The 23,686-nt window shown below is 45.4% G+C and overlaps 1 protein-coding gene across 1 annotated transcript; it reads left to right on the top strand.

The window, feature by feature from the left end:
• Positions 1–429: 429 nt before the first annotated feature.
• Positions 430–10,354, top strand: LOC125286862 (immunoglobulin superfamily DCC subclass member 3). Its single transcript, XM_048232174.1, has 2 exons — positions 430–829; positions 10,101–10,354. The coding sequence occupies exons 1-2, from the start codon at positions 766–768 to the stop codon at positions 10,352–10,354; spliced, it is 318 nt and encodes a 105-aa protein (XP_048088131.1). The 5' UTR covers positions 430–765.
• Positions 10,355–23,686: the final 13,332 nt, after the last annotated feature.

Raw genomic sequence — 23,686 nt, forward strand, 5'->3', positions numbered from 1 at the left:
CTAGTAAGGGCACGCCAAAATTATGTAACTTATATTCGTGTTGGACTATAAAAACTCAGCTATATTTCTCAGGTTTTAAGCTTTTATGAGCTAGTTTAAAACATGATGAGCTATATGAACCTTCTGCCACAATCCGATTAAAAAGTCTAATACCATACATTCCAATTACTGGGCACATTTACTGGGTACAGACATGCGGATATTGTTTGTCTTGGGGAATGTTATTCAATTCCTGTGTCATCAAGCATTATTGTTTATATCGCAAATAATAACAATCCTATTGTAGCCCCAGCATCATTGCAATATCCAAACTACACATACACCAGGGGTATATCGTTCTGTCCATGCACCTCACACAGCCCTTGTCTTTTGTTCCAGAGTGGAGCTCGTGAGGAAGGGGGAGACGGTGCGTGAAGCGAGGGAGGAGAGGAGGCGAGGAAGACCGTGGACAGTAGTGGTATACGCGTCAACGTTAAGGGTGTGTGCATGAAGCATCGGCACTGATAGAGGGAACGATATAACGGAGGCGAGGGAGGGAGAGAAAGAGATAGGAGGGAGAGAGAGAGAGAGAGCAGAGCGAGATGCTGACAGATTCCTGATAGATGTGCAAAATGGCGCAAGCATGTTCGACCCCTGCGAGCCAGCAATTGTAGCTCGAAACATGAGGAGCTAACGCAAGCAAGACGTCATTGTTTTTTCCCACTTGCTTTGCTTTTTTAATTTCCTGGGCAAAAAAGTATCAGATCATTCTCTAAAGTGATTTAAATGGCTACCAGAAGGCGCCACCTCGCTCCAGTCGTACTCGGAATATATCTGAGCGCTTTTGTCGGTAAGTGTATGGATTCACTAGCCTGTACCGCTCTGGTTTGTGGATTTTAGATGAGAATCTTCATGGAACACCGTCAGGGTGGCCCCATGTAGCCGGACAATTGGGGCTGTCTCAGCGGGCCTGACCAATGCGTAGACCGTGAACTTGACCATGTAGCTAGGTCCCACAACCTTTGATTCCTTGCACGCTTTTGTTTGTGGCCGGGGCGGTGAAATTAACACCCTTTGCTTGTGTCGGGGTGCACGTAGCGTCCAGATGTGTCAATTTCTTACCATGCTTTTTTTCCTGAAGAAATATCCTATGAATATATTGATGACTGTCTGTGCAGGTGATGGATAAACTGCAGGCGATTTAAACTTATCGTCCGAAGGAGAAATAAGTGAAGACATGCGGTCTACTTCAGCGCCTGTGTGCGCTATTGATGTGAACCAGTATCCAGTGGGGCATATTGTAATGTTTCTATCCACTTGCATTGTAATGCTTGAGTCAGAGCGTGAAATCGTGTCATATTTTGGCAGCATGTTTGGATGCTTTGTAGCACATGGAGTTAGCAGCTACGGTAATAACAGTAACAATAACACTTGGCTAATCGAAGTAATCCAGCCATTATTTGAATATGAACCATGGATACTGTGGCTGTCTCTGTTGTGAACATAAGATCAGTCATTATATGTGTGTGATAATAGTACGCACAAGTCTGTATTAAATGTGTAGGCTATTGACTATTCTCTCATTGTTTGGTTTATGTAGGGTTAGCTACTACTTGATGGTTGTTGTTTTAAGATGCACACTCTCGATTGTTATAACCGATTGTTGTGAAACGAAACGTGCTTTTAAGGTCCGTTCGCTTTTTAACGTGCATCTATATATATTCCGTCTATTTGCGTGCGCAATATATGCGATATTCGAGTTAATAAGCCGTTAGTTGTTCTAATGAGCACTATAGTGCCCACTGAGGTAGGACAACATGCTCGCTTATCTTGCCGTTCTTTTTTATTGTTAGTCTTGCGCCTCAGATCCGCCGGTCTCTTCTGCACTTAGTGGCAGGGTAGATTTATGGCTGTTCACAGCCTTGGACGGGGCTATATTTAATGTCTTGCTCGTTTGACATTCAAACATCTACTTGTCAGATGCAGCTGAGTCGGCTCGTCTGTTGACATTTAAGAGCCTTCGACTTATTTTGCTCCAGACTTAAATGTCTCGGAATAACTTGTTTGTGTACGGCTGCCATCGAATTCATGGAGGCAGCAAAAAGGTGGTGACAGTTATCTACACAGAATTGAGTTCACGGTTATATTAACAGACTAGTGATCTCCAGTGCAGCTACCATGAGTATAATAACAGACCACCCCTCTCTCTCTCTCTCTCTCTCTCTCTCTCTCTCTCTATTTTCTGCGAGAAGCTAGTGTCTTATCCACCCATCACTTGGACCATTGAACAATTTGTGCTTATTATCCGTCATAGATGGAAGGAGCTCTGATTGACCGCGTCTTTGTACTGCCCACGCATTGTGCCCAGGGAGTGAGTGGGGGTTGGGAGTAGTGGAAGGCTGTGCGATGGTGAATATTTATAAAGATTAAACATCAAGGCTGTCCATTCTCTCGGGTGAAAATAAATGCTCCTTGTCCTTTGTTCCGACTGATTGACAGCCGGAGTCCCCGAAAGCGTGCCCCCTGTCTCTCCACCCCTGCACGCAGGGTAGGGCATCCAGGGGTGGAGATGCCTCTTGAGCGAATGTGAAATCTCTCAAATAATTACCACTTTGATTGGGGTGCACCGGAACGCGTCCGGCGGATTTGTTTTGACCCCTACAAGCAGCACATCCACAAACCAGTGTGACACTGAGGCCCTGCTTACCCCGAGTGACTTGTGTGCGAACACCGGAAGAAATGCGCCCACCGATTGTCCCTCTCTAGCATCGGATTACACTTATGCGAGAGGACAGGAGGAATACTTTGAAGGGATTGTAGTTAAGTGCACTTTTCCTGAGGCGACCTCCTTACTAAGAGGCTACCCTTACTTTGGAGACGTGCATGGATGATAACAAAAGCCAATCAAGCTGATGGGGAAACCAGTCCTTGTAGGTTTTGTATTTATAAAGATTACATAGGTTCTTCTTTCACCATCTTTAGTAGCCTATTCATCATGTAACATCAGGCAGTATAGTGTTGTTAATAGAACACATATAACTTCATTGAGAATGAATAATATAATTCTCATAACTGAGAATAATTTGTAGGCCTTTATCTGTTAGGAAGATTACACATTTTGCTTAAGGAGGGACTAGAGTGGACAGAGAAAGCCAGCCTATGTGCTGGACCAGTAGGCCATGGCTTCCATCAAGTATGGAGCAAGCTGTGACTGAGGAGGCAGGACGCGACCGTGTTTGTGTGTAACTGGGGAAGATATGAATGAAGACAAATAACAGGGCATTGTTTATGCACTCATACAGTATCTTAAGACTTAAGACACACACACACACACACACACACACACACAAAGACAGTCTCAGAATTACAGAAATAATACAACTTGAAAACACACACACAAATAAAACACGGACACAGACACACACACACACACATACATATATTCATTCACAGCACATATGCTCACAAATTCACAGTACAAATGTACGCACAGTCACGGTCCACGGAGTAACTCTCTCTTTCTCTCTCTCTCTCTCTCTCTCTCTCTCTCTCTCTCTCTCTCTCTCTCTCTCTCTCTCTCTCTCTCTCTCTCTCACACACACACACACACACACACACACACACACACACACACACACACACACACACACACACACACACACACACACACACATAGGATGCAACACGAGGGCCCCTATAACAGTAGGCTGGTTAAGTGCTTGTCAGCCTTGTGACATGTTACAGAGCTAACCTCTAAACAGAAAGTCAAAACATGAGTGAGAGAGAGGCAGGCTGGCTGTCAAGACGGAACAGCTCTGATGACAGACTAGGAACTGGAACGGGAGAAGGGGTGAGAGAGGGTGGGAGTGAGAGAGTGAGAGAAGGAGTGAGAGAAGGAGGGAGAGAGACAGCAGCCATGATGTGGTGCTGGTATTTCCAGTGAACAGGTGATGACAGTGTTGGAGATGGTATTTAGTAAAGATGGGGACAGGTGTGTGTGTGCCCATGCTTGTGTCTGTGTGTTTGAGTTTCGTTCATATGTGTGTGTGTGTGTGTGTGTGTGTGTGTGTATGTGGACATGTGTACAGTATGTGTTACTTGCCTGCTGCTAGAGTGAGTCAGTCGGAGTGCAACCTGCAGATGATATTTAGACAAAGAAGCTTCTGATTTTATGCCATGAGAGTGATATTTGGGTAAACACACTACTCTGTGTGTGTGTGTGTGTGTTTGTGTCAGAGAGAGTGAGGTAAAGACAGATAATTACCACATATTTCAGATGATATAAGGACATTTGTATGACATTTGGACTAGCATTTACAAGAGACGCTGATATCTGCCATGTTACGCAACAATGAGTGTCACCCTCCATTCCTACAAATTTCACATAGACATAAAACCTAAGTAGAGCATTCCCAGCAGAACTAGATATCACGTAACATTTAATGATGTGAAGCTCGGAGTCTGGCAATGTCAAAGTAAAATACTATAAGGCCATCAAATGCTCTCAGCGCCTTTGAACGTGGCTGTGGCATTAGAGCGTGATTAAGTTAGTGTCACGCTAAATGAAAATTCAGAAAGAATACCACCCCACCCCCCACCCACTACTTGTATTTGATCACATCATGTTGAATTTGATGTGGCTGTATTTTATTGTGTTTAGCAGACTTTTATTAGGATTGGTGTGAGTGAGACTGTGGCTGGCCTTTATTTAATGTGCCTGGAGCGAGCAGTCTGTCTCAGTTAAGACACACACACACACACACACACACTCTCTCTCTAGTGAAGGGGCTGAGGTAATCCTACACCCCTGGGTACTCTCCTTAACTACCTCAGTTTAAGAGAGAGAGAGAGAGAGATGGAGGGGATAGATTCATCTGTGCCTCATCTCTCTCCCTCTAGGGAATTTGTTGCTCTCTCTCTCTCTCTCTCTCTCTCTCTCTCTCTCTCTCTCTCCCTTTCCCCATCTCTCCCTCTGCACTCTTTAATTGGGCTTCTTGTTTTATTTTTCTTTCCCACAATCTCTCTGTCACTCCGTCTCTCTCTCTCCCTGTTTCTCTCTCTCCTGCTTCTCTCGATCTCTTCTTCCTTTTGTTTGGCGCGTACTCCTGCGAGCTTTCCACTTCACCGCTTATCTCTCAGGCCTCTCTCTGTCAAATCAGTGTATTCTCTCTCTTCTCTCCCACTCCCTCCATCCCTCCCTCCCTTCCCTCTCTCTCTCCCTCCCTCCCTCCCTCCCTCCTGAACTTAGTGTTCTATTCTGCATCTATCTCTTCTACTCATGTCGTCAATGTTATACGAGTATGCCCACGGCTCAGGTGTTTTGGTGTGTTAAGTCGCCTCAGTGCTTGTGTGTGTGTGTGTGTGTGTGTGTGTGTGTGTGTGTGTGTGTGTACTGCAATGCTGATGTGGTCACATGACCTTGAAGGTTGTGTGAGTTATGACTCTGCTCTCCCTTGTTCTTCCTGCCCTCATAGTCAGAAGAACAAGGACAGACAGTGTGTACACACACACACACAAACACACACACACACACACCTTTAGGGGAGCAAAAACAGCCTGTCTGTGCATCATGGCATATGCCATAAAGCTGTCCCATAATCTCCACAAGATTCAGTCACAGCCATTTGTGGATACATGCGTATGTTTTATTCAGCACATCAGTGTGGTGATGCACCATCCTTGCTTCCTGGCCGTGAATTGTGACGGGCACCTCACACCTGGCACAGTGGTGACGTCAGCTACCACGCGGGACGAGAGTCTCCATCTCAGTAAGGCAGGGGTCTCAAACTTCCGGCCCGCGTCCGGCCCAATTCCGGCCCGCGACCTAATGTCAAAATAATAATGTAATTCGGCCCTTGAGGGTATTTTTAATTGCGACAAACAATGGCACTGATTAAAATAGACGATAGATACTCTCCTCCTCTAGTTGCTAGACATCCAGAGCTTTGATTCAAGCCCAAATTTGCTGCACAACGTTTTCAGGAAATAGGCCTACTTGTAGGCTATTAAACGCGAGAAACACAAAGACGTGCATTTTGTTTGTAATGACGCGGAAACGATGCAGGCCAAATATTTGCACAAATTGAAGCAGAAATATAGGCCTACACCAAATGTTGAAAAAAAGTCTCAAATGTCTGCAGCAGAGAATATCTGCCTTTTGGAGATTATGATCGATCGTCTATTGATACTGACAATTTGACAGTGATAGTCACGGTGCGTCTGTGAATGGAGGTGCGTCTTTTGTGTATACGACGGTGTCCACTTAGCATACCATGAAGGTGCCAGTGCTAATCGGGATGATAGTGTCCATAATGGATGTGGTACAGACAGCAGGGGTAGTAAAAATAGGGCTCTGAAAAACTTCAAAGTCACTCGCGATAGGAACTGATTTGACCAGGCTACTTTGTTGTAGGCCTATAATAACGGTTTGTGGTTATAGTAATATTTTACTATTGTTGGTTTGCATCTTAGGCCTACTGTTTTCCTGTTAATTTGTTATGTGGGTAATATGACAAAAAAGAAAGTAAACCTGCTCAAATATGTTCAACATCCAGTATTTACTGAAAGGTGCATAATTTGAGGTGCTTACCATCCAGTGGCAGATTAGATGGGTAAATGTACCCCCTCCATAAACTTTTGATTATACTTAAAGATTTTTACATTTACAGTAGAACTTTATCTCTGACCATTTTCAAGCCATAGCCTTTTGAAAATTTGATATAAAAATCCAATAGTGTTGTTTTCTCAAACCTGGTGCCTAAAGGATTAAATAAGTTATGAGAGGAAAATATTTTTGTTTGGTGTGAAACACACACATACACTTTTTATGTTTTTTTGTTTTTATAATTTGTATTAATATTTATTTTATCATTATTTTATTTATAAGCTAAGGTTGCTGGCACAGGTGTCTAAAAAGAGATAAAAAGACTTGCACTTTCTGTTTGCAGTTTTGTGTTAGTATTTTTTTTTGGGGGGCATTGCCTTTTCAGAAATAGACATTATTTTTTTCTTTTTTTGTATATTTCTGACGTGGCCCTCCAATCAGATGACTTTGGCAGAACTGGCCCCCAGCTCATTTGAGTTTGAGACCCCTGCAGTAAGGCCCCTTTAGTTCACTATTAAAGGGCGCTGGAAGTGAGCTCTGGGAAATCTCCTATTTGCATCTCATGAAACCTCAGGTCTAACACACCATATGTGTGTTATTTAATTAATCATCAGAGATTAAGGGAGACGTAATTGAGATAGAGAGAGAGAGAGAACAGGCAAATATGATGGGAGAAAAGCTAAAGAAAGGGAGTGGAAGTAGCTGCTTTAGGCACAATACAGGGGAATCTGTGGGGAATGTGTGTGTGTGTGTGTGCAGCTCTGGGCACAACACAGGGGAATCTGTGGTGTGTGCATGTGTATGTGTGCTGGGGGGGTCAGAAAGCATGTGTGTGTGAGCTATGTGTTGTTGGACAGGCTACGGAAAAGACCCCCAGTTAGAAGGTGGGTTTCTTCTCGTCTCTTCTGTCTGATTTTCTGCAGGCAGAGAGAGAGAGAGAGAGAGAGAGAGAAACAAAAGAGGGATACCAAAGGGCATGAAAAATGTGTGTGTGTGTAGAGTGTGTGTGTTCTGTCCGATGAAGGCTATGTGAGTGTGTTTGTGCATTCCTCGCCCTGTACCAAAAGGAGTGTATTTTCAGGGTCTGGAATTCCACAGATGACGCCAGAGGTTTCTCTTAACTGACCCCTCTCCTGCTTCTCATTCCCCCTCACACACACACACACACACACACACACATTCACAAGGCTGCAGCCAGATTCCAGGCCCTCCGGCAAGGACTGGCCGTTGTGTGTGTGTGTGTGTGTGTGAAACCTGTAACCTGATACCTGTGGCCCAGAGCTGCACGAGTGTGTTAAGCTCCCTGGCTCTGCTTTATCGGCTCAGACGTGTTGGCCTCGGCCCCATAGTTAACTTTCAGCCTTCCGTTTACTGCTCTGTGGGAGATACTGTGAGGGTGTTCCATGATTAAGTTTAAGTGGAAGCCAACCTTGATTTAGATGTTTACACGAGTATTCACACTATTCTGTCATCTGCAAATGAGAAGCACCCATAATACAGTAACACCGGTATCACCAGCATTGTGTGATGGTGTGTGTGTGTGTGTGTGTGTGTTAGAGAGAGAGAGAGAAAGAGAGAGAGAGAGAGAGAGAGAGAGAGAGAGAGAGAGTCCGTGTACACTGGTATGTGTGTTTGGTCTGTGGGTTAAAGTATTCCATGTTTGTATAACAATCCCTGTCATTTGACCTGCCGCTAAGCCCCGCCCCCCATTGTTACCGTGTGAAAACTCGGACAAACAAACCAGACTTGATTAGACTTACATTGTGGACAATGGCAGCTGACAGTATATGAAAAAAGCAGGCTTTTGAGGACGTTTGGTCGAAAAGGATTTACTTTCCTCCAGAAGCTATTAAAAAGGGACTTATTTATATGGAGGGGTGTATTCAAAACTTTAGAATACATACAAGGTGACAAGCAGTTGTGGCGAGTAGCCGAAAATCACTGTGCAAAAACCACTGACGTTAATGCTAGCTAGCTAGCCAGTGGAAGATTTATACTTAAGATATGTTAGGTTACGTTAATATTTGATGTAGTAAGAATATAGTAGTTGGTTAATGAGCATTTTCATCTTAAGATTTAACAGGGAACTTGTGCCCACATTGTTGGTTTAGTAGCCTACATTACGAGCTGTTGCAAACGGTAGAGACGTCCTGTAGGCTACCGTTGATGAAAAATATACCCCTGTTTTAGCCCCCTCGGGGTACCCGGCATCAGTATTACACGCCCCCTGCAAAACGTTTGACCATGGTTATCCTGCCGTTTTGATAATAAACCCAAACAACCATTAATTTGCATTTTATGTCTCCTCCCTGTTGTTTTGCGGAGTTGTCCGAGCTGATCTCCGAGTCCCGTTGAGGCTGGACTGTCATTGGCTCATCAGCGTTCTAAGGGTGGCGCTTAGCGACAGGTCAATTGCATAACCTTTGGTAATAGTGTGAGTGTGTGTGTGCGTGTGTGTCAGTGTGCATGACCCAAAGCACAAGAATGGGAGCAAGTTTCATGCCCTGGTCCCCATCTCCTCTCTCTCTTTCCTTCCCTCTAATCTCCTCCTCCCACTCTTCCTTCTCTTCTCCCCTCTTTCTTCCTCTCTTCCTACTTTCTCCCTCTCTCTTCCTCCCCTCTTCCCTCTCTTCTTCCTTCCCTGTATCTTCTCTTTCTTCCTCCACCCCTCTGTCTTTCTATCTCTCTTTCAATCTCTCTGTATCTCTTTCTCTCCATCTTCCATCTCTCATCCTCATGCCTGATTGGCCATGTCCCCATGCCCCAGTGGTGTTTGTGTGCATGTGCCCAGTGCCCAGTGGTGTGTGTGTGTGTGTGTGTGTGTGTGTGTGTGTGTGTGTGTGTGCCTAGTGCCCAGTGGTGTTTGTGTGCGGTGTGTGTGTGTGTGTGTGTGTGTGTGTGTGTTTGCCAAGTGCCCAGTGGTGTTTGTGTGTGTGTGTGTGTGTGTGTGTGTGTGCCTAGTGCCCAGTGGTGTTTGTGTGCGCTGTGTGTGTGTGTGTGTGTGTGTGTGTGTGTGTGCCTAGTGCCCAGCGGTGTGTGTGTGTGCGTGTGGTGCGTCCAGCTCTCTAAATTTCTGATCTGAAAATCTGACCTCAGAACACAAAGCTCCGCTAAAAACACACTGTTGATCTTTGAATTAAAAGTGCTCAGAAGGCTAACTTCTCTTCCTCCCCTCTTCCCTCTCTTCTTCCTTCCCTGTATCTTCTCTTTCTTCCTCCATTTTGTCTTTCTATCTCTTCCACCTCTGTATCTCTTTCTCTCCATCTTCCGTCTGGTTCATCTCTCATGCCCCTATGTGTGGCCACTGTGCCTAGTGCCCAGTGGTGTTTGTGTGCATGTGTGTGTGTGTGTGTGTGTGTGTGTACTGTATGTGGGTGTGTTCAGAATGAAAATAGCACAATGCATTCTGTGTTTGATCAGACCTGCCTGTGTGTAACATACTTCCTTCAATCTTCCCCTGTGTTAAGGTCCAAATAAAAGCATTAAAATGTGGGTGTGTGTGTGTGTCCGTCCTCAGGTGTGTGTGTGGGCGCCGAGCTGTCCTTCACGCTGGAGCCCAGTGACATCATCGCGGTCCAGGAGCAGCCCCTCATGCTTCACTGTCAAGTGGATGGTATCCCACCAATCAGAACGCAGTGGCGCCGCAATGGCATGCCCCTCGCCGCTGACCAGAGCTACACCATGTTCGGCAACGGCTCGCTGCTGATTGGCCGCTTCCAGAGGACACGCCTGGATGGCTCGACGGGATCTAGGGTGACTAATGCAGTGTGATCTGTAACCCTTTGCCTGGTGGTCAGTCTGCAGTTAACGGGTCCCAGGCAGCCAGTGCACGTGACTAAGTTTGTTTTACCTATAATGCCGCTGGTTATGTTGTGGTTAGTGTGTGTGTGTGTGTGTGTGTGTGTGTGTGTGTGTGTGTGTGTGTGTGTGTGAATGAGTGTGTGAGTGAGTGTGTGAATGATTGTGTGTGTGTTAGAATGAATGAGTGTGTGTATGTGTGCTTGTGTGTGTGTGTGTGTGTGTGTGTGTGTGTGTGAATGAGTGTGTGTGTGTGTGTGTTGTGTGTTCACCACAAAGCATCTGAAGTGTTGACAGCTGTGAGATGTGCATCTGAAGTGATGACAGATTTGCATAAACCATTTTTTTCCATATTTTGAATTTTGATGAGCAGAAAATGATAAATCCATCACTGTTTACACAAACCTGCCATGATGCCAATGTGCAATCTGTTCTTGGCCTACATGGGTCTGACGTCATGTGAAGATGGGATTTGCATTCTAGTGTTTGTTTATATCTGGAATATATTCACAGTGATGTTAGTTGTTGATGATAGTTGTTGTGATGTTGTACAGGTGTATAGCAGGTAGTAATGCAAATCGTGTCACTGCTGTAGTTTTCCGTAGTTGTAGTCTTTACTGCTGGCCTGTAGAGGTTCAGAGGTCATCGCTGGTCCACACATCTAGTAGTGACTGGTTATCTGAAGTGAAGCATTTGAAGGGATCTATCTGTGTCTCTGTAGTCCTGTCTGAATTAAAGGCGCGCTCTCTCTTAAATCTCTGCTCTGGGCACTGTGTGTGTGTGTGTGTGTGTGTGTGTGTGTATTGTGTGTGTGTGTATGTGTGTGTGTGTGTGTGTGTGTGTGTGTGTGTGCGTGCGTGCATATGTGAGTGTCCTTGCCCTGGTTTCCCCAGAAACCTTGGCCCTCAGTTGGTCTCCTGCACAGTGCTATTTTCACATTTCTGTGAAGATTTCATCTCTCTTACTCTCCTCCACCTCAACTCACTATCACCTCACTATCATGTACTCCCTCTCTCTTCCTCTCCTCCACCTCACTATCATGTACTCCCTCTCTCTTCCTCTCCTCCACCTCACCTCACTATCATGTACTCCCTCTCTCCAGTACACTCTACTCTTTCTTTCCTCTCTTTTCATCCCTTTCTCTCATTCTTCCACTCTCTCTATCTCCATTTATTTATTTATTTATTTCCTCCTCAGCTCAAGCAATTCCCCCACACTGTCGTTCCATCCTCTATCATTCCCTCTCATCCTCTCTCATCTCCCTCCTCACTATTCCATCACTCTCATATCTCTCCTCCATATATATATCCTTTCTCCTCCCTTTGCTCTAAATGGCCCAAGCTGGGATAAAGTGCCTTGTAGGATTTCACCTCTCTTCCTCCCTCTCCTCTCCTCCTCTCTCTCTCCTCTCTTCCTCCCTCGGTTGCTTGCCTTGTGGGTTTTCACCTATCTCCTCCCTCATGTCCTATATATCTCTCCTCTCTTCCTCCCTCGCCCTCGCGGGGATAAAGTGCCTTGTGGTAGGTTCACCTCTCTTTTCCTCCCTCCTCTCCTAAATAATATATATATATCTCTTCCTCCCAAACATAAATTGGTGGATTTCAGTCCGTTAAAGTGCCTTGTAGGATTTCACTCCTCTCGGGTTCTCCTCTTTCTCTCTCCTCTTCCTCGTCATCATCTGTGGGATAGTGCCTTGTAAATATCTCCTCCATCGCCAAACAAGGTGGGGATAAAGTGCCTTGTAGAGTTTCACATATATTTCCCTCCTCTCCTCCATCATATATATATACTTCTCCTCCCTCGGCCCGGCTCATTCATAGTGCCTTGTAATATATATATCGGCCCGTGGGGATAAAGTGCCTTGTAGGGTTTCACCTCTCTAAATCCCTATATCCTATCCTCTCTTCCTCTTCCTCCTCGCCAGGTGGGATAAAGTGCCTTGTGGGATTTCTCACCTCTCTTTGCCTTGGTAGGCCTCCCTCTTCCCCTCCTAGATCTCCCGCGGTGATGTGTGCTCAACCCTCCCTCTCCTCTCCTCCTCTCTCTCTCCTCTCTTCCTCCCTCGCTCCTAAATCTCAGTGCCTTTGGGGATAAAAGTGGCCTGTAGGAAGCTGCCTCGGCTAAGTTGCTCCATGCTGTTGTGTATTTTCAGTGCCCTTTTGTAGCTTAATAAGTTGCTCCATGCTTTGTGAGTGATGTTTGTGTGTGTGTGTGTGTGTGTGTGTTTATTAACTTATGCCACCATGTATGAAATGAATGGCAGTAATCCAGAGTGTTGTGGGTTTAGAGGCGGGGCGCTGTGTGTTGGCTCCAGGTCCACATGTGTCGTCTGCACACACACTGATGCTCCCCCCCACACACAGACACCTGCGCGCAAGACCATCTGCGCCATTACTACTATTACTACTGACCTGCGCCTGCACACACCTGGCTCAATCCTCTTTTTCCCTTCTGTCTATCATCTTGGGTTCTCTATCAGTGTGAGTTTTTCCACTTAATGATTTAATGATTTGATCTCTGACTTCCTTCAAATAATCTGTCATCTGTCAATCAAATCAGTCTATATTTATTTCTCTGTCTAATCTGTCATTCTCTTTCTCTCTCAACTTTTTATATTCCCCACACTCTCTTCTTCCATCTTTCCCTTTAATCCTCCTATCTCCTATATCCTATGTCGCTCCCTCTATCCATTGTTTTATCTCTCTCTCTCTCTCTCTCTCTCTCTCTCTCTCTCTCTCTCTCTCCTCTCTCTCCTCCCACTCTTCACTTTGAGCTGGCAGTTCAGAGCCTTAATAGATGCAGTGGCAGATCTTTGACTGAGGAGGAGGAGGAGGAGAGAGGAGAAGAGAGGGGGTAGAGGAGAGGAGGAAATAAGAGAGGGGGAGGAGGAAAGAAGAGGGGAGTAAAGAGAGAGGGGAACATTTAACTTTATTTAACTACTGTCATGCACTTTCACAATTTTAGTAGTAGTCAGTAGAACGCCCACAGACCAAAACCCCTAGCCACAGATTCCCCACACACACACACACACACATACACACACACACACACACATACACACACATACACACACACATACACATACACACACACACACACATACACACACCTTTAAAACCCCATCCCCCTCATCAGGAGGAGAGTGGGCGGGGAGGGGGATTGGAGAGAAGAAAGAAGATGAGAGGAGGAGAGAAGAGGAGGAAGAGGAAAGAAGAGAGGAGGGGAGGAGAGAGGAGGGGAGAAGAAAGGAGAGAGGAGGGGAGAAGAAAGGAGAGAAAGGAGGGGAGGAGAAAGGAGAGAGGAGGGAGGAGAGAGGAGGGGAGGAGAAAGGAGAGAGGATGGGAGGAGAAAAAGAGAGGTAAGGAGGGGAGGAGAGAGGAGGGGAGAAGAAAGGAGAGAGGAGGGGAGAAGAAAGGAGAGAGGAGGGGAGGAGAAAGGAGAGAGGAGGGGAGGAGAAAGGAGAGAGGAGCGGAGGAGAGAGGAGGAGAGAAGAAAGGAGAGAGGAGGGGAGAAGAAAGGAGAGAGGAGGGGAGGAAAGGAGAGGGAGGAGGAGAAAAAGAGAGGATGGGAGGAGAAAAGAGAGAGGAGGAGAAGAAAGGAGAGAGGAGGGGAGAAGAAAGGAGAGAGGAGGGGAGAAGAAAGGAGAGAGGAGGGGAGGAGAGAGGAGAGAGGATGGGAGGAGAAAAAGAGAGGTAAGGAGGGAGGAGAGAGGAGGGAGAAGAAAAGAGAGGAGGGAGGAGGAGAGAGGAGGGAGGAGAAAGGAGAGAGGAGGAGGATAAAGGAGAAAGGAGGGGAGGAGAAAGGAGAGAGGAGGGGAGAAGAAAGGAGAGAGGAGGGAGGAGAAAGGAGAGAGGAGGGAGAGGAGGGGAGGAGAAAGGAGAGAGGATGGGAGGAGAAAAAGAGAGGTAAGGAGGGGAGGAGAGGAGGAGAGAAGAAAGGAGAGAGGAGGGGAGGAGAAAGGAGAGAAGAGGGGAGGAGAAAGGAGAGAGGAGGGGAGAAGAAAAAGAGAGGTAGAGAGAAGGGGAAGAGAAAAGGATAGAGGAGGGGAGGAGGAAGGATAGGGGAGGAGGGGTGAGGACATAGATGAGAGAGGAGATAGAAGGAGGCTCGTTATCGGTGAGAATTATATGTGTGTGTTCCTGATAATGACAATGTCATTAGTGATGCTGTGAAAGAAGTAGCACAGGAGTGTGTGTGTGTGTGTGTGTGTGTGTGTGTGTGTGTGTGTGTGTGTGTGTGTGTGTGTGTGTGTGTGTGTGTGTGTGTACACACTGTCACTGACACACACACACAAATATATTGATCTTATGCTGCTGTTTTGAAAAGAAAAATAGGGCTCTCTCTAATTCTCTCCCTCTCTCCCACACAAACACACACACACACACACACACACACACACACACACACACACACACACACACACACACACACACATACACACAAGTGCTCACACACACACACACACACACACACACACACACACACATACACATACATACACATACACACATGCACAGCTTCCTGCATCCCCAGACACGTCCGTCACTTCCCTCATTAGGCCACTCAGCAACCTCTGGCCCAGGACCTGGAAAGGTCACGCAGTCAAAGGGTCAAAAGGTCAACATCTTGACCTTTGGAACATCACTAATCCTCTTACCTGATCAATAGCCCTGTGCAGACAGGGGCAGGCCATCAGAGCCGCTCACTGTGTAGGGAGTTGGGGAGGGCTAAGGAGGATGAACTTGAACATGAGCACTAGCTCAAGGCCTCTGATGTGTCAATCAAGCTGGGCTAGAGCAGTGTGTTGGCCTTAATAATTTACACCTTAAACACTGTACAACCACATAGCTTTATTCAGAAGTTGGCAAAAAGTTATCTGCTGTGTCATGCTGTATCGATGAAATACATTGACTAAAACTGTATGAATGCTTAAACCTGAACCTGAACCACCCTCTTTTGGACTGAAAAAAAAAAGAACACTAAAGCGAGTCAACAGACAGATGGTAGGCTACAATAAGGTGTGAGCAATGGGTTCACATATAGCTTCCCGACATTATGCTTCACAATACCGTGTTTCTTCCTGACATTATGTTTCACAATACCGTGTTTCTTGGTGGCAGGGGTCAATAAACAGCAACAAACTTGTTATTTTGTGGCTTCTGTATGCTTTATATCGTGGTGGTGTGCCGTGAGATTTCCTCATTGAAATAGTGTGCCATAAGAGAATAAAGTTGGAAAACACTGGTTTAGATGAACCAAGGTGGGATACTTTTTTCTTTTGTTTTCTATTTGTGGAATTCTATGCATTGCTAATGCAATTCAATGCAATTCAATTCAGAATCAGCTCAATTCAATCAACTCAATTCATCTCTCTCCTGGGAGTTTCAGTACTAAACTCGTTAGTACTAATTCCTTTCAGGCACATGCTAATGTTTCAGCATTGGTTCAGTTTTTAACCAGGAAAGTATGTGGTGAGATGGAGGCCATGTTGTAGATAAGGAACTGAGAATAGATTCCCATTCCATTCTCATCTCCTTGTTTACAGAGTTTGGCTCAAGGTCATCACATGATATGACCTTTAAGGGAACCTCTGTGGAGACACTGTGACCTCTGCAGGTGGTAAGCAGATAAATACGAACACAGCTGTGTGTGGCTGGAAGATGACACACAGACACACAGACACACACACACACACACACACACACACACACAGACACAGACACACACACACACACACACACACACACACACACACACACACACACACACACAAGGCTGCCTCTGCCAAGTATTATTAAAACAACCAATTCATAAATATAGATATGCATATTTACTATGAAGAAACCATTTATACTGTAACTGTGTGTACACATGATTTACAGAGGAGAATTAATGTAGGAATAATGCTTTACAAACGAGGAACATTTACCGGTAATAACAGTTTACAAATGCTTATAATGCTTAACAGTGTGTAGTAGAATACAGACACTTTAGGTCCTTTTAACTGGGTGGAGGCTAGTGTAGTGGATAAGGAGTTGGGCTCACATGCAGTAGCCTGAAAACTGGGGGATTCAATTCCCCAATGGGTTTAATTAACGTGGAAGTCGCTATGGATAAAATTGTCTGCTAAATGAATGAATGAATGAATGAATGTAAATGTAACCTTTACAACTCAATTGTAAATGTGTGGAAAGGCATAGAAAGTCCTCACTTTAGATGAGCTCACAAAATATCCTTAACTAACCACTTGCAACTCCTGAGTTAATCATGAATTATAGTGTTAGGAAGTGGTTTATAAAACATTTATCCACACCCTAACTAATCATTAGTGCAAGTGTTTAATCATTATTTTTATAAATGCATGCCTACAAGTAGGTGTAAATAGTTTCTTAATCATTAACACGCCCATTCTAACTGATCTTATAAACCATAGACAATTCCTGAAAACTGTTAAATAATGGAAATATTACTTCATTAACAAATTATTATTGCATCATTTATGAAGTATTAAAACAATGTATAAACCATATTTACAAATGATGAACAAACCATTTACTAATTGTTTACAAACACTTAATAAATGATGAAATATGTGTAGTTATTATAAAGTGTTACCCATGTCTCTTCCCTGTCAATCACCCTGGGCAGCTCCTCTGTGTGTGTGTGTATGTGTGTGTGTGTGTGTGTGTGTGTGTGTGTGTGTGTGTGTGTGTGTGAGAGAGAGAGAGAGAGAGAGAGAGAGAGAGAGAGAGAGAGAGAGAAAGAGAATGTAACATCAGAAGAGAAACTCTTTTCCTCTCTGTCTTCTCTCTGTCCCTTTGAAATGAGGCTGCACAGATCGGCTCCTTAACCATTCACACATGAACGCCTTCATTCTTGTCCTTTCTGTCCCTCTTATGTTGCCGTCCGCGCACCTCACGGCCAATTTGTAGCAAGAGCTCATCTGCCCCCAGTCCCCTGCTGTCACGCAAAGGGAGGTGCTATTATGCCCCCCCCTCTCTCTTCTTCCCTGGATGATCACACACACACACACACACACTTACCATCACATACAAACCCAGACACATTCATGCCCCCCACCCCTCCATAAATCTGGACTCTTGTTAGTGTGTGCGGCCTCTGTGTGTGTGTGTGTGAGTGTGTTTCTGAAAGAGAGTTCTCTGTTGGGCGCCACTGCTTCGTGTACCTCCTGCTGTGTTGCTCAATGGTGCCAACTGTCCAGGAAGGACTTATTTTAGTAAATGTTATCTCTTTGTTGGATGTGGACACTCCTCTCTCTCTTTCTCTCTTTCTCTTGTTCTCTCTGTCCCTTACCTCTCCTATCCTCTTTCTCTTGCTCATCACTTTTTCTCTCTTTCTCTTCCTTCCTTCTTTCTTTCCCTCTTTCTTCCCCTGCTTTCTTATTTGAATGCTATTCTTTTCTCTTTCGCCTTATCCCTGGGTCTCTGTATTTGTTCTCCATCAGGAAGAGTTTACTAAATGGACTTGCATGAATTTCTCATTCACTTGCTTTTTTTCTATTTTTCTCTCTCCCTCTCCCTCCCTCCCTTTTCTCTCTCTCTCTCTCTCTCCCTCCCTCCCTTTATCTCTCTCCCTCTCTCTGACTGTCCCTTGTCGTACACACTGGGCCATCACCAAGCAACTGTTGAAAGCTGAAGGTTGCCTATTGGATCACTCCTCAGGAGTCTTTATGTCTTTCTTGCCCATTAATTGGGAAGAGTTGAAGTTTTGTGGAGTTATCAGTTATTTTAGTCGGGCACTGCATTCAGATCCCTGAGCTGTAATCGACCCCCTAGGTCTTTTTCTTTTTTTTTTTTTTTTTGGGGTGGGTGGCTGAGATGTGGGGGACAACTGTGGGGTGTTGGTTCCAGACAAAGATGCAGAGAAAGACCCAAATCAAAGAGAACCAGTCAGACAACAAGTGGGAGAGAGGGATGAAGGGAGGGAGAGAGAGAGGGAGAGAGAGAGAGAGTGAGAGATGGAGGGATGGAGGAAGAGAGAGAGAGAGGGAGGGTGAGAGAGAGGGAGTCTAATCAGTCATCATAGCTACACTCATTAGGATAAACATACAATGCAGTCCCTGGATTCAGAATTCTGCAGATACAGACACCAACAAATGCATGTAGAGCAGAATTAGAATCACTCACACTCACTCACTCACACACACACACAAAAACACACACACACACAAACCCACAGACATACATTCACAAACAAACAACAACAGTAACAAAATGAAAGCTAGCTGCTCATAGGAAAGTTGAATTTACAGTCTGTACATTAATCAAATAGAAATCAGTCAGTCACAGAGTGGTGTTTCCACGGAAACTCCCTGTTCCAGCAAGTGTTTTATGATCCAATTGAGCCAGTGAATGTCCCTTTCTGCACTAAAGCGGAATGTTGGAATGAAACATGCTGAAAGAGGAGGCTGCAAGAAGGAAGAGAAGATGGAGAGAATATGTCCATTAGTAAAAAGGAGAAGCAGAGAAGCATGTGTGGAAAGCTACCCCGTGGTCTCTCTCTCTCTCTCTCTCTCTCTCTCTCTCTCTCTCTCTCTCTCTCTCTCTCTCTCTCTCTGTGTGTGTGTGTGTGTTTGTGTAAGCATATTGACATACATTCGTATGTGTATGCATGCATTCAAGTGTGCTTGCGCACGTCCATATGTGTGCTTATGTGCTTACTTAAGATAGGAGTAATACACACACACAGTTTTTCAGTTTTCAATTGCTTCATTCTGTCATGTCAGTAAAGCAACATTTTAATTGATTTGAGAGAGAGACAGCTCAATATTGGTAGCATGTATTAACATTGCTTAGTAGCTGTATCTCTGTATCTCTGTGTGTGTGTGTGTGTGTGTGTGTGTGTGTGTGTGTGTGTGTGTGTGTGTGTGTGTGTGACATCCTGCTGTCATCCTCTGTGCCTGATGGAAGTGTTTGCCGCACTCTCTCCGTATTCCTCTCTCCTCCACTCACACCCCACTGTGATCCCTCCATCATTCTCTCCATGCTTCCACCTACTCTCTTTCACTGGGGCCGCCACCAACATTATGATGCGTGTGTGTGTATGTGTGTGTGTGTGTGTGTGTGTGTGTGTGTGTGTGTGTGTGTGTGTGTGTGTGTGTGTGTGTGTGTGTGTGTGATAGAAAGACTCCTGCTGGCTGATTATTCAGATCCTTGGGTCTTCTCTACCATTTCTCATTCTGTATATGTGTGTGTGTGTGTGTGTGTGTGTGTGTGTGTGTGTGTGTGTGTGTGTGTGTGTGTGTGTGTGTGTGTGTGTGTCTCCCCTGCTGGGCACTCTGCCTTGACCTAATAAGAGGAACTTTAATGGTTTTATTTTTAACACTGTACTGTATGTATGCTACAGGCACAGATACACAGACTCTCTCTCTCTCTCTCTCTCTCTCTCACACACACACACACACACACACACACACACACACACACACACACACACACACACACATATATGCTTGCGCTGTGGTGTTCAGTGTTTTTTGTATGATGTGCTGTGGTTTGTTTGTGTGTTGCTTTGTTTTGTTTTGTGTTGTGTTTTTCATCAGCGGAGGTCATTCTGAGTTGTGGCTGGACTACATGTGAGACTGGTCACACGTCTTTAAAAAAAAAAATCAAAAAGAAAAAAATCTGCCATCTGAGTGGTAGAGCGTTGTGTTTGAGTTCTTTTCCTCGTTGCTTTGCTGATAACGCCAGTGGGAACTCTGCTCTGAGTCTGCTCTGACTTCTGTTCTGTTGAAGGCCTCACTGCTCTATGCCATCCAATCTCATATATCTTCAGATCACATGAAATGTCAGTCCTCGCCCTGCTTCCTCTATTGTGATGAGGAGCATGTGGTTTAATGCTGTATGTCTGCAGATCCCAGTCTCGTGAGGATACGTTGGCGGTCTGCCTTTCCTTCCTCATCCTCGTCCTCCTCATTTTCCTCTTCTGGTTTCGCTGCAGTGTGTCTCTCCTGCGGGTTATGTGCTTGAGGCTCAGGTTCAGGGCTGCTACAGCAGAGGCTGGGAATGGTGTGTGTGTGTGTGTGTGTGTTTGTGTGTTTGTGTGTTTGTGTGTGTGTGTGTGTGTGTGTGTGTGTTTGTGTGTGTGTGTGTGTGTGTGTGTGTGTGTGTGTGTGTGTGTGTGTGTGTGTGTGTGTGTGTGTGTGCGTGTGTTGTGTGTGTTTGCGTGTGTGTGTGTGTGTGTGTGTGTGTGTGTGTGTGTGTGTGTGTTTGTGTGTGTGTGTGTGTGTGTGTGTGTGTGTGTGTGTGTGTGTGTGCGCGCCTTTATGGTTTTAGCGGTTTCTAGTCCCTACTTATCTCCGTGCCAAAATGAAGTGGCAACAGCTGTGGCACAAGAGGGGGTTCTGCTATCCTTCTCTCTTTGGCACATACACGTAGACACACACACACACACACACACACACACACACACACACACACAGTACAGACTCCTGCACACACTCTGCCCTGTACATGAGCAATCCTGTGCACACACTCCCTCTCACTTTTTCACACTGTCTCTTATCGTCTGGGTTCATTACTGGCACATGCCCCTCCACTCGTCTCTCCTCTCCTCTCTTCTCTCTCTTCTCTTCTCTCTCTTTTTCTGTCTCTCTCTTCTCTCTCTTCTCTTCTCTCTCTTTTTCTGTCTCTCTCTTCCCTCTCTCTGTCCCTCTCTTCTCTCCCTTCTCTTCTCTTCTCTCTCTCTCTCTCTCTCTCTCTCTCTCTTCCCTCTTTCTGTCCCTCTCCTCTCTCTCTGTCTCTCTTTCTCTCTGTTTTCCTCCCTCCCTCCATTTCCTCATGTCCTGTCTTTGCCGAGGTATCGCTCTGGACTTCACAGATGACCATACCCACACATCACCCCCCACACACACACATACTATTTTATCACCCCTCCATCCAAACACACAACATACCCCCTCCCCACACACACAGGTACACCCCCCTCTCCCACACACCCCATTACCCCCCTCCCATACACACACACACACCATTTCATCACCCCACACACACACACACACACCATTTCATCACTCCCCCACCCAAACACAACATACCCCCCCCCCCACACACACACACACACACACCATATCCCCCCCATACACACACACACAATATACCTTTTTACTGATAACTTTTAATTTATTCTTTATAGTTAAGCTGGCTCTTGGGCAAAATAAATCATTGCTTATAATTCCTTTTATGAGTACATGAAAATAAACTTATTGAACTTTAACTTGAGATGGCGAGGAGAGGAAAGGAATGCTGTTGATTGGGAGGGGTGGAGCCAAATTAGCCAGTAGCCAATCACTGCTGGCCCTTTCTTATGTCTATCCAATCAAAGGCCATATCCATCTCATGTGTACACCTGTATATTTGTATCAGCTACAGAGAGAGAGAGAGAGAAAGAGTGAGAGAGAGAGAGAGAGAGAGAGAGAGAGAATGCACATAAGCACACAAACTCCATGCATTACACTGTGCTGTTGTTGTGACTCATCGATGTCCATTGGTCAGTAGCTCTTGTAGTGTAACGTTGTAGGACTCCACTGCACTAGCAGGACAATGGACCTGATGGGGCCCGTGCGTTATCTTAATGCAGAGGAAGTAGATTGGGGCCCAAATAGAACGTTCAAGCATTGTTTTTGTTTTTATTGTTGAAAGGGTCTATATTGTATCTAACTGTACATACTATATCTACTGTATGATATTAGCATAGAAGAGCAATGTGAGGTGGCCTTTACAGGCTAGATAGTGGACGACTCTGAGCCAGAGCTGAGCCAGATCAGAACCAGATCAGAGCCAGATCAGAGCCAGATGACTCCCCGTGTGAGCTGCTGCGTAGAGGGAATCACTGTGTGATGGAGTACCTGTTTGTCTGATGAGAGAAATAAAGACCTTGATTTTGTGCTGACCACACGGATGCAGAGATACACACACACACACACACACACACACACACACACACACACACACACACACACACACATGCATACACACACACACACACACACACACACACACACACACACACATGGTCAGGAAGAGAGAGATAAAAGGAATGAAAGAGAAAGATGAGTATTGTTGTTTATACAGCCAATTAATTAAATTTTAGGCAAGTTTACATTGTTTTGTGTGTGTGTGTGTAGAGAGAGAGAGAGAGAGAAAAAGATTGATAGAGTGAAGACAAATGTGGTATGTGTATGCATGTTAGTGTGTCCATGCACGCATGCATTTCTGCATTCGAAGTGTTGTGTGTGTGTGTGTGTGTGTGTGTGTGTGTGTGTGTGTGTGTGTGTGTGTGTGTGTGTGTGTGTGTGTGTGTGTGTGTGTGTATACACACACAGGAGGCTAATGAATTCTGTCTCAGTCCGGATGTGTCCAGACCACCCTGGCCCCTCTCAGACAAACAAATGAAAAGGGGGCCAGCAGTCTCCAGGCCCCTCCTCCCCTCCTCCATCTCCTCCTCTCTCCCCTCTCTTCTTTCCTCCTCCTCCTTCTCTTCCCCTCCTCCCCTCCTCCTCCTCCTTCTCTTCCCCTTCTCCTCCTCCTCTCCTCCTCCTCCTTCTCTTCCCCTTCTCCTCCTCCTCTCCTCCTTCTCTTCCCCTTCTCCTCTCCTCCTTCTCTTCCCCTTCTCCTCCTCCTCCTCCTCCTCCTCCTCCTCCTCGTTCTCTTCCCCTTCTCCTCCTCCTCTCCTCCTCCTCTCCTCCTTCTCCTCCTCCCCTCCTCCTCCTCTCCTCTCTTCTCCTATCCTCTCCTCTTTTCTCCCCACAGCCCCATCACAGGAATGCCACTGAACAAGAAAAGAGAGAGAAAGAGAGAGAGAGAACAAGAGGAAAAGAGAGGGAAAGAAACAGGGGCCGGGAGGGGTGTGTGTGAGAGAGAAAAAAAGAAAATGCGTTGAAAACAGGGAGGTAGGGAGGGATGGAGAGAGAGGGAAGGAAAGAGAGATTCTAGAACTCTGCTTGACAAATGGCAGCAAGAAAAATGAGCTCCTGAAACTACAATTTTTTTGCCAGAAAAAGTTTGTTATACTTACTCAAAGTGTAATAGTTTTATTGGGAAGTTGAATAGAAACAACAGAGGCAACAAACTGTCAAGGTAAGACCTCTGAGTCAATTTTCAAAAGCCAAAAAATCATCAAGAAATCAAACCTATAAGAAGCTAATTGTTGCTAATTGTTGGAAGAGTTAGCCAAACCGCCACTTAATGACATCATAATGGATGCTGGATTAGAAGAAAACATGGCTAAGGCTGAGGCATTTTTTCAAAAATGAAGATGAGTTGGAAATATCTTATCCCAACACTG

The sequence above is a fragment of the Alosa alosa genome, chromosome 21, assembly GCF_017589495.1.
Source record: "Alosa alosa isolate M-15738 ecotype Scorff River chromosome 21, AALO_Geno_1.1, whole genome shotgun sequence".
Lineage (NCBI taxonomy): Eukaryota > Metazoa > Chordata > Actinopteri > Clupeiformes > Clupeidae > Alosa > Alosa alosa.

Excerpts from the sequence above, each read along its gene's own strand:
- LOC125286862 (XM_048232174.1), top strand. The coding sequence starts at position 766 with ATGGCTACCAGAAGGCGCCACCTCGCTCCAGTCGTACTCGGAATATAT. Across the intron at positions 830-10,100 it reads ATATCTGAGCGCTTTTGTCG|GTGTGTGTGTGGGCGCCGAG; the intron begins GTAAGTGTATGG and ends GTCCGTCCTCAG.